General features: G+C 37.0%; 3 protein-coding genes across 4 annotated transcripts in view; 1 reads left to right on the forward strand and 2 right to left on the reverse strand.

Annotated features, from left to right (window-relative positions):
* The window catches only part of LOC148913259 (uncharacterized), a 34,695-nt gene that overhangs the window by 5,788 nt on the left and 16,678 nt on the right, over nucleotides 1-12,229 (reverse strand). The gene's annotated exons all lie outside the window — the stretch shown is intronic.
* On the forward strand, nucleotides 4,392-7,526 carry LOC116293661 (bifunctional 3'-5' exonuclease/ATP-dependent helicase WRN). Its single transcript, XM_089035036.1, has 2 exons — nucleotides 4,392-4,896; nucleotides 5,482-7,526. The coding sequence occupies exons 1-2, from the start codon at nucleotides 4,823-4,825 to the stop codon at nucleotides 6,794-6,796; spliced, it is 1,389 nt and encodes a 462-aa protein (XP_088891162.1). The 5' UTR covers nucleotides 4,392-4,822; the 3' UTR covers nucleotides 6,797-7,526.
* Nucleotides 6,826-11,928, reverse strand: LOC148913260 (uncharacterized). Of its 2 annotated transcripts, none has more exons than XM_089034206.1 (4): nucleotides 10,924-11,928; nucleotides 9,686-10,477; nucleotides 9,150-9,431; nucleotides 6,826-8,742 (listed from the first exon to the last, which is right to left on the reverse strand). In XM_089034206.1, exons 2-4 carry the CDS (start codon nucleotides 10,442-10,444, stop codon nucleotides 7,543-7,545), a joined length of 2,241 nt encoding a protein of 746 aa, XP_088890332.1. In that variant the 5' UTR covers nucleotides 10,445-10,477; nucleotides 10,924-11,928; the 3' UTR covers nucleotides 6,826-7,542. The 2 variants fall into 2 exon arrangements, with proteins under 2 accessions (XP_088890332.1, XP_088890646.1); XM_089034520.1 differs by having other exon boundaries at nucleotides 10,679-11,928.

A 12,229-nucleotide genomic window follows, 5' to 3' on the forward strand; every position in this document is an offset into this window, starting at 1 on the left:
CCTAGGAAGTATTCAATTTTAAACTTTTGTCCTTCAACATCAATTTCATCAAAGTTTTCCATTTCTGTTTTTAAGTGACTTAGACTTTCTGCAAGATTGTCATAGGTTTCTGTGGTTTTCATTACAGCCAATAAATAATTACCTTTATCACTCATTGCAATATCCTTTTCATTGAGTATAGTGTAAGTAAAATTAACTATTTTTAATCTTTTGCCAATACTTGTTCCATCACCACTCAACTTCACCTTGATTGTATTTTCATTTTTTAGCATCCCCTTGTTTTTAAGCCTCTTGGTTTGTTCAATCAAGCTTTCCTTAAATGAAATCTGAACACCCTCTGCCTCTCCTGGTGTGTCTGTAAGCCTCCATTTGGCATTCAAATCTGATATTCTTTTATTAAGTCGATACATATTTGGCATTTCAGTTGATTTTAAGGCCAGTTCATGCCAAGCTTCATTGGAAATGTTAAATTTGTCCTTTATGTACAGCCAAAAGTTGAGATCAGTAATTTCCTCATCAGTGAGTGTTACAGGATTGTTCTCTTTGAGAGGGAGTTGATCTTTATCAACTAGCTGTAAGGTTTCATATTCTTGGGTTGCATTGTTAAAGATCTCTACTTTTGTAGCAATGAAGTCATGATGACCAAGAAAGGAGAGGGTTGCATTACATTGCTCTTTCATCTGGCCCTTTACCCTGTATTGGTGCCTTTTTGTGAACTCATGAAAACTCTTTTTCTTTGAAGACCCTCTTTTGTTTGGTGTTGCTTTTTCCTGGTTCTTTATAACTTTTTTGACTAAATTTTTGAATCTCTTTTTGTAGAAGTTACAAGAGCTTTCCGATTTTTCAAGAGCAGCCTGTAGTTTTTCTTCTACTTTCAGCCTTTTTGACACTTCTTCCACAACAGTGTCTTCTAATGCTCTTTTTTGGCCTCTAAGATTACTGTTCTGTTGTTCAAGTGCACACTTGTCAATTTCTGAGTAGTACACAGTAAATTTATGAGTAGTCCCTCTCCATTTCTTTTCTAATCTCCTGAGAGAGAAGCCACCCTTCCTAGCTGCAGCCTTTGCTTTGCTCTTTAAAACAGAAATCGTTTTTCCAAATACATTCAGTATACGATTGTTAATTAAAACCCCTTCGACTCCAGAATCTGTCAAAATCCTGCTCACAACCTCTGATAAAGCAGAAGTTCCACAGCCAGTACTATCCCTTTTCTTAGAGATGGCATAGATTAAATAGCTACAATAAAATGAATACAATAAAATTATTTTTTATACAATTCGGCTTCACTAATTTGAAAATAAAAATAAGAATAAGAATAAAAATACGTTTATTGAACGCTTAAATAAAAAAAAAAGCTTAATTATTCCAACTTACTTCGAAATTTCGTAAGTGAAGGTAGGAGAATTTGCCTTAAATTGATCATTTTGTTCCCTAAAATCGTCTTCTATGGCTTCTACAGTTTGACAATAGAAGATCAAAAGGACAAAGACCAGATGATGTAGTTTAGCAGCCATTTGACGTACCAAAAATCTCACAAAAGTCGACTTATAATATATCAAAACAAAGATAATTTATTCAAGATTTCAGATTTGGCGGTAAAATCATGATTCAAAGGCGGGTATTGAAGCTAGACCCAGTTATTCGCAGCTAGATAGTCGAGAATCGAGTAACGCCTTGTAAAATCGACTCTCAACGGTACTCGGAAAACACAGATTTGACGTACCGAAAAATGCCTCAAATCATTTAATATTACTACTAGTAATGGTTTACATACTGCTTTACTTAAATCCAGTGGTAAATGAAAGACAGACTCACTTAAATTCACGAGAGAGCGTAAAATAGTCGAAAAATCCGTGTATTTTCTCGCTCAACATATGAGCTTCGTACCGGAAGTGAGCTCGCCGGAATATGATATATGGCATATGACACCAGTGATTTTCATATGGCACCCTTTTTTTTGCCAACCTCCCCTCCCCTCTCCCTAAACACCCCCCCCCTCCCCCTCACTCCCTTACCGCTGACGATCGCATTAAACCCCGTTTACACTGGCGATTTTTGCTGCGATTTTTGTGGCAATTTTCGGAAATATGAAACCTTTTCTGTCATCCTTCAAAAGAGACATTCGTCTAGGAAAATCTTGGTATCCTGAAGAACTTTTTACAAGTAAATTCTTTACCATTATTTATTATGGACAAAATCGCAAAAAAATTGCAGCAAAATTCGCTAGTGTAAACGGGGCATTACTATTCAATTGCAAGTTTATGGAAAATTCAGTTATATTTTTTCAGCAAACAAAAACTTGAATTTGAAAAGGAACTGAAATACTTTCGAATTCATAAGTTTAGTTTTTCCGGATTTCATTATTAAATATTTATAATTGGCTTCAACGCTTCAACGTTTAGTCCAAAACGTCTGTCGTAGAATCGAAACGAAATTAAAACTAAGCTATCCTCAGTATTATAATAAATTAAAGGCGCTCAAGAAGCGCATGTGGTTAGTCCAAAGAAGTAAAATGAACGGTGTGAGGACAGGAGAGATAATACTAAAGTCTTCGAAAGTCATTAATAATTCATGAGTTCAACCATGTGATCAGAACGGACCAATGAAATGAACTTGTATATAAAATCAAGAAAGGGTATTTCCCATGAACTTTAAAAAATTGGTCAAAAGTGAAACGTAAATCCTCAGTGTACATATACATGGGAAATTATGCGCTTGATGATCAGAAGGGCCTAAGGTAGTTTTCATAACTTTCAATTTTTGTACATTTTCGATTATTTTATTAAAAATTTTTGGTTTTATTAGTGTTGGAGGTTTTTAATGCCATATAGAAAATTCGAACCACGTGTTTCATTAAAAACTTTTACATTTGAATAAAACTGCTGCTCTTTGAACGACTGTTTTCATTGATCTTTGTTGTTCAGTTTCAAATCTGCTGTATACACTCAAATGAAGAATCGTTGTCAGGTTCAGAAACATAGAACATAAAAGCTGAGACCGAAATGGCACATGGGAAATGACATAACTATATTATAATTTATTCATTTGCGCCATCCATGCAGTCGGTTTAGAATGCCAAACGTGTATTAAAAACAGTGGATGATGCCACGGGTCGCCAGTCACAGCATGCATCTAATTAACGTACTTCCCATGTGCCATTTCGGTCTCAGCTTCTATGTTCTATGTTTCTGAACCCGACAACGATTCTTCAATTGAGTGTACATAGCAAGAACCTATTTATCACATGATTGCAAAGAAATATAAATATTTTATAGACAATGTTGCCTTGTTGATCATTATCGATCACAATAAATTCATATTAGATTATTGCAAAGATATGGTTTTTCAATCGTTCTAAGAATGAATTTGAAAATCCCATGAGCAAAAGGCTGAATTATCTTAAAATTCATCGGAAGAGATTCAAGGTCTTATTTAATTCACAACCGACAATTCGTTTTTTTGTTTTTGTTTTTGTTTTTGTTTTTTGTTGGTTTGTTTATATTAAATTCCCTGAAGGGCTGAATACATCCTGTAAAGTACGGCCTTATTTATCCTCAAATTAGGCGGTTCAATATAGTTTTCAATATCGTTTTCAATATATAAATATTTTTTTGTAGTTTTCAGTATCTGAGTAATGAGTTTGTTTTGTATGAGACTATCTTGTCGAGACCGTCGTGCGCTCTTACTTTGGCCCGGACTTGATTAAGACGGCAGAAAATTTGCTGTAGCAATTCGAGCCACGAGGAAAAGAAATTATTATGGTTTAAATGATGATGTAATCCACGAGTGAAAATGGCATACCATTTTATCGGAAGTATGACCGAACATGACCTGGATAGATTACGGGAAGCATGATTTGTGGCACGATTGCAACAATTAACCCCGGGGGGGGGGGGGGGAAGGTCTAGTGGCCCACAGCAGCACGGCACAAATTGGTCAGCCGTTTTGTTTTTGCAATTTCGCTGTCAAGATCGGCAATGAAAACTGTTATTCCACCGTTTAGAGATGTATAATGAAAGCTCTAACAGTTAAATGAACTGATAAATTCAGTAAATTAAAAACTTACTGCATAAAATGCGAAAAATGATTCGCCCTACCAGGGGAGGGGAAGTGGTTCACGCTACGCGATAGCATAGTGGTTAGCCGTCTATCGACTACCCTGGGTGCCAGAGGCCGTGTGGGGCTTGGGGGCGAGAGAGAGAGAGAGGGAGGAGGGGGCCTCTGGTCACAGGAGCCGACAGCCTCACTTTCACGAGTTCAGAATTTGAACTCGCTCTCTCATTGGTTTGAACAACTATCTCTGAAGAAGCAGCATGGTGATTGGTCAAGGGCCATAACCTGTATATAAACCGGTTTCCCCAAGATAATTATTCAAAGAAAAATGGCGTCTGTCGAAGAGAGTGATGATGATCTTGTGTTCCTTTACGAATGGAGAAAAGCGATCGAGAAAACTATTGAAAAGTTTGGTAATATAAAAAATTTGAAGGCAAATCAAGAAGAAGCATTGCTGAGCTTCATTAAGAGAAGAGATGTCCTGGCAGTACTTCCCACTGGCAGCGGAAAGTCCTTGATATTTCAAGTTGTTCCTGGTGTAGTTAAATATTTAAGCGAGAAGGGATTTTCTTATTCAGAAAATCCTATCATTTTGGTAGTTTGCCCTCTAAATGCACTCATAGATTCTCATATAAAAGAGTTGAAAAAATATGGAGTTTCAGCCTGTTGCCTGACTGACGAACAAGTCGAAGAAGACGTGAAAGCAGGAAAATTCTCTGTTGTCTTTGCCAACCCAGAGTCACTCGTCGACAACAAAAATTGGCGCAGTATGCTTCAGTCTGATGTGTACCAGAAGAATCTGTTTGGTCTTGTTACCGACGAAGCCCATGTTGTCCCAAAGTGGTAAGTAATTGCGACAACAATTCAGTTGTAAGGATAAATAGAGGATATTACATGGGTGTGCGGAGATACGAAATTTATCTTCGAGTGTTGAAAAGATCTTTCGTTGAAGAGATTTTCAACACGAGAAGATAAATTTCGTATCTCCGCACACCCATGTAATATTCTGTTTATTACATAATTATCAATGAAGTATGTTTTGGCTTTTTCAGGCAATTCTTTCCGTGTATTTTTGAATAGCCATCGCAATGGTGTTATCTTCACACGTGAAAATAACATGTTATTTTCACGTGTGAAGATATCAATTTTTCGAAATAGAGAAAAATGGATATTTCATTGGTAATTATATAATAAAAATATTTACGTTCAATCTCACTTGATACTCTACTCTCAATCATTGCAAGAAAAAAGGCTGAATTATTCGCAAGTGGTAAAAAAACTTATTAAATAACTACCTGCCTACATCTTTTCCGAAAAAAAAAACAACACTCAAAATAACTTTTTGGTATATTAATATTTAGAATTGCACACACTTACTCTTTAGACCTAACACATTTCACTTTCTAATGGTTCCTTTTTAACATGTAGGGGTAAAAAGAGTTCAAAACAACGGAAAGCTGCCTTTCGACAATGTTTTTTCCGGCTTGGTGAGATACGCTCTCTCCTTCCTGTGGGAGCACCTGTGTTGGCCCTGACTGCTACAGCAACAGAAGAAGTCAGGAGGGAAACTATTGAAGGGCTTGCTTTGAAACCTGATGTACACCAGATAGTTGTCAGTCCAGACCGGCCAAATATTTATCTTTATAAAGCTAAGGTAAATAAAAATTTGAAGTGCTTTGAATGGCTGATCTCTGCTCTAAAGAAGGATAACCTGGATACCCCAAAGACTATTGTGTATTGCAAGTCACAAAAACAGTGTGGGCAGTTGTATAGACATTTCAAAATTGAACTTGGACCGAATGCCTATTATCCAGATGGTTCTAAGCAATTGTCAAAGAATTGTTTAATTGGAATGTACCATGCAAACACACTAAGCAAACACAAAGAAAGAGTTGCCGAAGCTTTTTTCGAATCAAGTGCAAACTGCAGAGTGATCTTTGCTACAACAGCACTTGGCATGGGGATCAATGTTCAAGATATACATCAAGTAATCCATTATGGTCCCCCCCGTGAAATGGATGACTTTGTGCAAGAAATTGGTAGAGCCGGTCGCAATGGAATGCCTGCCAAGTCCCTTTTGTTTTATACTGGTAGGCATTTGAGAAAGTGTAGTGAATCTATCAAAGATTATGTCAACAGCAATAACAGTTGTCTAAGAGAAATTTTGTTGAAGGAATTTGGAGAAAGTGCTTTTGGAGAAAGAAATCATAAATGTTGCACTATTTGTCATGTACAGTGTAATTGTGCTCAGACAGGATGTGCAGTTGAGCAGCTATCTTTCTCGAGCAGCTCTCCTCAGCAAATACCAAGAAAGAAAAGAAAGGTTACTAAAGGTCAAAAAGAAGAACTTAAAGAGTTATTAACTGACTATCAGAAGGACTTAGAGATGAGTAGCCCAGGCTACTTTCTCTCCTCTCAATCCACTACTGGTTTCTCAAATGCCCTTATCAAATCTGTTTTAAAGAACCTCAAGAACATCTTCTGTCTCAACGATATAATAGAACTCACTCCAGTTTACAAGAAGTCACATGCTGTTGACATTTTATTTATGATAAGGGATGTCTGTGAAGACTTTGATCTGGACATCAACACTGTACAAAACTTAGTTGAGGAGGAGCTGAACTTGGACATTGACTATGAATATGGAGGACATTACGAAGATGATGATGATAACAGTGGCACTGACACTGATTCGTCAGTGGATTCCTTGGATTCAAACATTTCAGGGCTAATGGAGCTTTAGGTACAAATAATAACTACATAATAACAGTGTGAATTCAAAAACCATGGGCTTCTGTTTATTCAAGAAAATGTGTGGGGGAAAATTTCTAGGAGCCCACAGTTTTTTGATCCCAACCTAATTATTATTATTGTAACTAGTTATGGCTATAGTGCTAATACTTAACCTATTGAACAGTACTAAAATTGCTGTTTAAACAAAAGAAAAATTTTTGTAGTAGCTATAAGTGCTGCTAAGCAATAAGGGCATATAAGAACTTTAGTTCTTTGTTCTTTGGAAGGATACAGACTTTTTTGACTCAGAATTTTTGCAATGATGTAGTTCAGTGTTTATATAAATAATTAGCTATTATCTAGTGCTGACTTGGGTTATATCATGCTATCCTGAAATATGATATTCTATTTATCGGAAAAAGAAGTTTAATTCAAATTTGGCATGTCTATATTATTAAAATTCCAGGGTTTCATAATTGATAAAGTTTGCCCTTACACTGAAGAAGATATGAATATTTGAAACCAAGTGTTTTCAAAGAAAAATGTATGCAGACAGGCATCGCATGCCTGATGAGCCTCATTATCAGGCTAAATATCACGAAATGCTTAGTTTAAAAAAAAATATGGGTAAACTATTTATCAATTACAATGTATTTATGCTAACAACCTTAACGTTTCACCATACTAGAATTTACAATTAATGAAATTGAAATAAATCATTCCTCATCATAGGAATAAAATCAGTGCTGTCATAATTTAAATGATGGGTTCAAGCTTAAAAAATTCTTTCTTATGATGTGTTATCCACTTATTTAATAAGGTATAGTCAAGACCTGATATCAAGCTACTTCTAAAATTGGCCATAACTGTGTAACATCTTTCATTCGAAGGAGAGTTTTTAAAAACATCACCCTTAATTGCAAGTTCATTTACTAGTGTTTGGAAGTCAGCTTCAGATTTTCGGACTTTGTGATGCCCTTTTGGTCTTTTTACCTCAAGGTCATCATCAACTGATTCCAGTAGCCTTTCAACTGAACTGATAGCCTTACTGCATCTCCCAGCAGCACTTTCTGTCAAATTTGGGCCAAGGTGTTTAAGTAATCCTTTCAACAAGTGGTTGAGGTGTTCCAATCTAAGGTCTAGTGGGATATTTCTTCCAGGACCTCCATGATTGTTCACACTTCGATTCCAAATCAAGCTGTGTGCAAGTCGAGGTGTCAACATAGCTTGGGTATATGCTTGGAGATTAAGAGCAGCAAGAGCATATTTCGTATGATTGTATGCTCTGTATATAAGCAATGCAAATTTCCAACATCTTATTATTCGCTCTCCGTCCCCTTCCTTAATTGCATCGTCAAAGTTTCTTAGAAACAAGCCCATACTGAGTCGTAACCTGGCATAATCAAAAACATCATCTTTCTCTTTGCTGGTAGATTTAGAATCAACTTGTTCCTTCGATTCCTCTGGGATAAATGTTGTTTCCCCCTCATAATCAGGATGTTCCTTTTTGACATGATTTTCTTTGGCCTTTAAGTATTTGTAAGGTTTGCCACATACAACACAATAAAACCAAGAGACTCTTCGAAGCTGATTGGCGGCTGCTATCGTGCTTCGAATATCTTCATATTGCAGCTGTTGGTCTGCCATGACGAATTTGTAAAGCATTTTTTCCATATGCTTGTGCAACCAAATTCTCCTTCTTTGCTTTGATGCATCAAGGATGTTGGGTGGGATAAAAGACTCAGCAGATGTTTTCAAGGAATCCATGTTAAAATATTTCATGGCTGCAGCTGTAATGTAAGCATCAGTCTCCAAGTTTACATAGTCCTTACAGTAGTTGAGGTTATCGAGTACATTGGTTGTCCTAGCATTCACATTGTTCACCACATTTAAGTTTGAGCACATTGTTCCAACATCATTCCCAGAGCCAGGTTTATAAAATATATCATACAAAACCTGTTGATAAAGATGAAGAGGTCACATCAATTTAAAAGACAGTCAAATTTGAGAAATGGTTTGAATAAATGTGAAAATTAATGGATAATCGGAATAATATTTTATTGTATAGTCATTTCTGATTGGCCAAAGAACAATCCTATAAGATTAAATTTGATCTTGCAGTATTTCCAATAAAAGTTTGAAGTCCCCCCCCCCCCAAAAAAAAACTTGCAATAAATGAAAACATAATTTTAAGTTTGAAGTGACTAAGTGAGTTTGTAAGGTTTTGGGATGGCAGAATAGAGATCATGAATTCATTTATTTTTTTGGTCTAAGTCTCTGATTTCCAGGGTTGTGTTGACTGAATTGCTTAATGAATATACATGTAATATAATATAACATAGTATACATAATTGTTTTTGTACCTGGTATAAGATCCTAACAGCATGCCAATCTTCTACTTTACGCAAAAAGCCTTCCAAGCGTTCATACTCTGTGTCTCCATCACATCGAGCGTCCTTTGAACGTCTAGCTCTTTCATCAGTCAACTCATCTCCTCCAAAAAATAGCTTTTGAATAACAGTTACTACTTCATCACCATCCTCAATGCTCTTGGTTATTGGTAGATAATTATTGTGTAGGTCTTGCAGGATGTCGATCATCTCCTCATTTATGTTTTCATTCTTAAAGAGCAGTCCAAGAGGAACCTAATTAAATTATATAATAATACATATTTATTAAATCAATGTTGCACCTCATTACTGATTGAATTATGGACTCTCCTTGAAACACTGGGTAAACTGTTTAAATGATACCGTGGTTCAATCAGGAAATTTTTTTGTTGTGATCACATCCCCCAAACTCTGAAATATATAATATGCCCAGTAGCAACCCAACTCCCTCCTTGCATGTCCACAAAAGAAAACTGTAAATAGATTTAATGATTGAAAATTCACAATACCTGTGTTGATGTCTTTGACATTTGCTCAGAGTATCTGTGTGGGATATGCCAAACAATTACATCCTTAAAATTCTTGAAAGCAGGTATCTTTGTAACTACTACTCTAGTGACCAGTGGAATCAAGTCATTAAGAAAATCCACATTTTCTTGGAATAAATCTACATTTTCAACATCTAGAATGGACTTCATTGGTGCACTGTTTGATAGGTGGTGCCCATGTACTCTGTTTAGAACCCCATTTAAGTGGAACCAATGAATACTATTGTTTTGGTTGGCACTTGACATGTGTTTCACTTTGACTACCAAGTCTACATTGTCTCCTATAATCTGATAGCCACTGGAGAGTTTAAGTTTTTCAAAGACTTTTTCTTTCTGAAAACCTTCATCATTAATGCGTTTTACAACATGAAGATAGGCATCGTTGCTAAATTCTCCATTTATCCTAGCTCTTACTTTTTCTACAATAGCTGAAGCATCGATACTGGAACATCTAGTAGTAGCTTGACTGGTTTGTAGCTGATCTGTAATGGGTAATGTAGTAGTAGCTTGACTGGTTTGTAGCTGATCTGTAATGGGTAATGTAGTAGTAGCTTGACTGGTTTGTAGCTGTTGGTCTTTTGACTCGCATGTGGCAAATATTGCATCTACAATGTTTTCCATTTGATTAGATTGCTCCAGATGGCTTTTCCATTCTTTCATCTTTCCATCAAAGTTAACTCCAAATTCATCTACTTTCTTTAGAGTTCTCCAATGACTCATACTCAATCCACTTTTACAGAGTCTTTTGTACAACTAGAAGGACAATACAATGAAAATACATGTATCACATCATTGCTGCCTATATATCAATGGAAATCCCATGTGTGTGTGGGAAGAGGAGGTATTTGGGCATATAAGGGTAGGGATTTGGTTGCAAAATATGAACCATTACTTTCGGTTGTTTTCGATTATTATCATTATTATTATTGTCATATAAATTGTCATTATGTATACCTGCTTTTCAGCTCCAGCAGCAGTAAGGGGGACTCGCGGTCAATGTCGAAGATTTACGGGTTTTACAGGCGGTTTAAGGAAGGGGTCGGCAGCGGGAATAAGCCGCGCGCCGTGTCCTTACTGCTGCTGTGTTGGGAATCAAAGATAAGTGTTTATAAAAATGTACGATATATATACGATGCATGAATGTAAAAAGTTCACCAATGACTTCTGTATAATTTGCCTAAGATCCAAAGTTAACATACCTAAGCCCAAGGGTTTCTGGTGTTGTGGTAAGAAAATGCAAATAGAAGACGACACGTCAGCGCAGTGTTACGAATGTGGTAAGAATATTCGTAATGCCGTACCAAATGCTACCAGAGAGCAGTATTACGCCAATGGAGGTCGTAAGAAAACGCCATATAAGAGAATAAAATACTTCAGGGACTGGATGAGTCATATCCAAGGTTTACATCCGGTATATTTAAGCGACGAAGTAAAGAAGAAAATCATAGACCATTTAGAAGAGCCAACCCCACAAAGCCTACGGAAAGCGTTGAAAAAATTAAAGCTAGGGAAATATTACAAAGCTATTCCCTATCTTTTGTCTGAAATTACCGGTAAGTCTATTCCTGAGGTTTCTGATATGACAAAAGCCGAGTGGATGTTTTGTCGGCTGAATAAGGATATTCCTTATTATCCTGACGTAATTTACGAAATATTTTACAAAATAGACCCCAACCACCCCCTGTTAGGATGGATTCCGAGAAAATAAAAATGCAAAACTGGCGTTTATTTTGCCAGAAACCCCACTGGGGAATGCATCGCGCAGAACACCAAGCTATCCCCAGTGGGGTTTTTTGCATTTTGGGCTTACGGGGCTTATTTCATCCCGCGCCAGAGGCCCTCTAGTACATACACATATATCTTTCTTACGACCCACCAGAGGGTGAACTCCGGACAGCGTCCCGAGACACCCCCTGACTTTTCCAATCGCGAAACCCCCCATCGCGGGGTTGAATCGCACTTTCTACCCCTCCCCTCACGGTTGCTGTGAGTGGGGGAGGCTTTTTTTTCACTCACAGCAACCGGTCCAAATGCATCTACAGCGAGGCTCGAACTCGGGACTTTAGGCCTCCCCAGCCCCAAAGTCCACGATCACAAGCGAACGCCAGACACATCTGGACGCTTATGTATGTGAAAATTATTATATTTAATCTGCATATTTTCTAGACTGACGTTCGATATGTAAATAGAATCCTGTCACGCTCTTTTCGAAGCAGATGTTTACTGAGCAAGCTTTCTTTGAAGCTCTTCTTTCGCTTCTTGATAGATCTTTTTGCGAGATTCCTCGGAAAGATCTTTTACGACTGTTTTTTTATTCCTTATGTCCGTCTTTAATTTCTCGTATTTGTCTTCTTCGGCCAGAATAAGCGAGAATTCTACGTCGTCTATCTTTCTGTCACGCAAAGCCTTTGAGACAAGATCGGTAATAGTATTTACTTTAGCCCTAGATAGAGCTATTGTCGTGTCATGCTTGGATATTTTCGTGGATAGCTTTTTCATAATACC

Source organism: Actinia tenebrosa, unplaced genomic scaffold (genome assembly GCF_029948245.1).
Source record: "Actinia tenebrosa isolate PJP-AT-01 unplaced genomic scaffold, QUT_ActTen_1.0 PGA_scaffold0__85_contigs__length_37466705, whole genome shotgun sequence".
NCBI classification, from domain to species: Eukaryota; Metazoa; Cnidaria; class Anthozoa; order Actiniaria; family Actiniidae; genus Actinia; species Actinia tenebrosa.

Coding starts and splice junctions, on each gene's coding strand:
- LOC148913260 (XM_089034206.1), bottom strand. CDS start 10,444: ATGAGTCATTGGAGAACTCTAAAGAAAGTAGATGAATTTGGAGTTAAC. Junction 9,432..9,685: donor TGTCAAAGACATCAACACAG/GTATTGTGAATT, acceptor TAATTTAATTAG/GTTCCTCTTGGACTGCTCTT. Junction 8,743..9,149: donor CTGTTAGGATCTTATACCAG/GTACAAAAACAA, acceptor CTTTATCAACAG/GTTTTGTATGATATATTTTA.
- LOC116293661 (XM_089035036.1), top strand. CDS start 4,823: ATGCTTCAGTCTGATGTGTACCAGAAGAATCTGTTTGGTCTTGTTACC. Junction 4,897..5,481: donor GCCCATGTTGTCCCAAAGTG/GTAAGTAATTGC, acceptor TTTAACATGTAG/GGGTAAAAAGAGTTCAAAAC.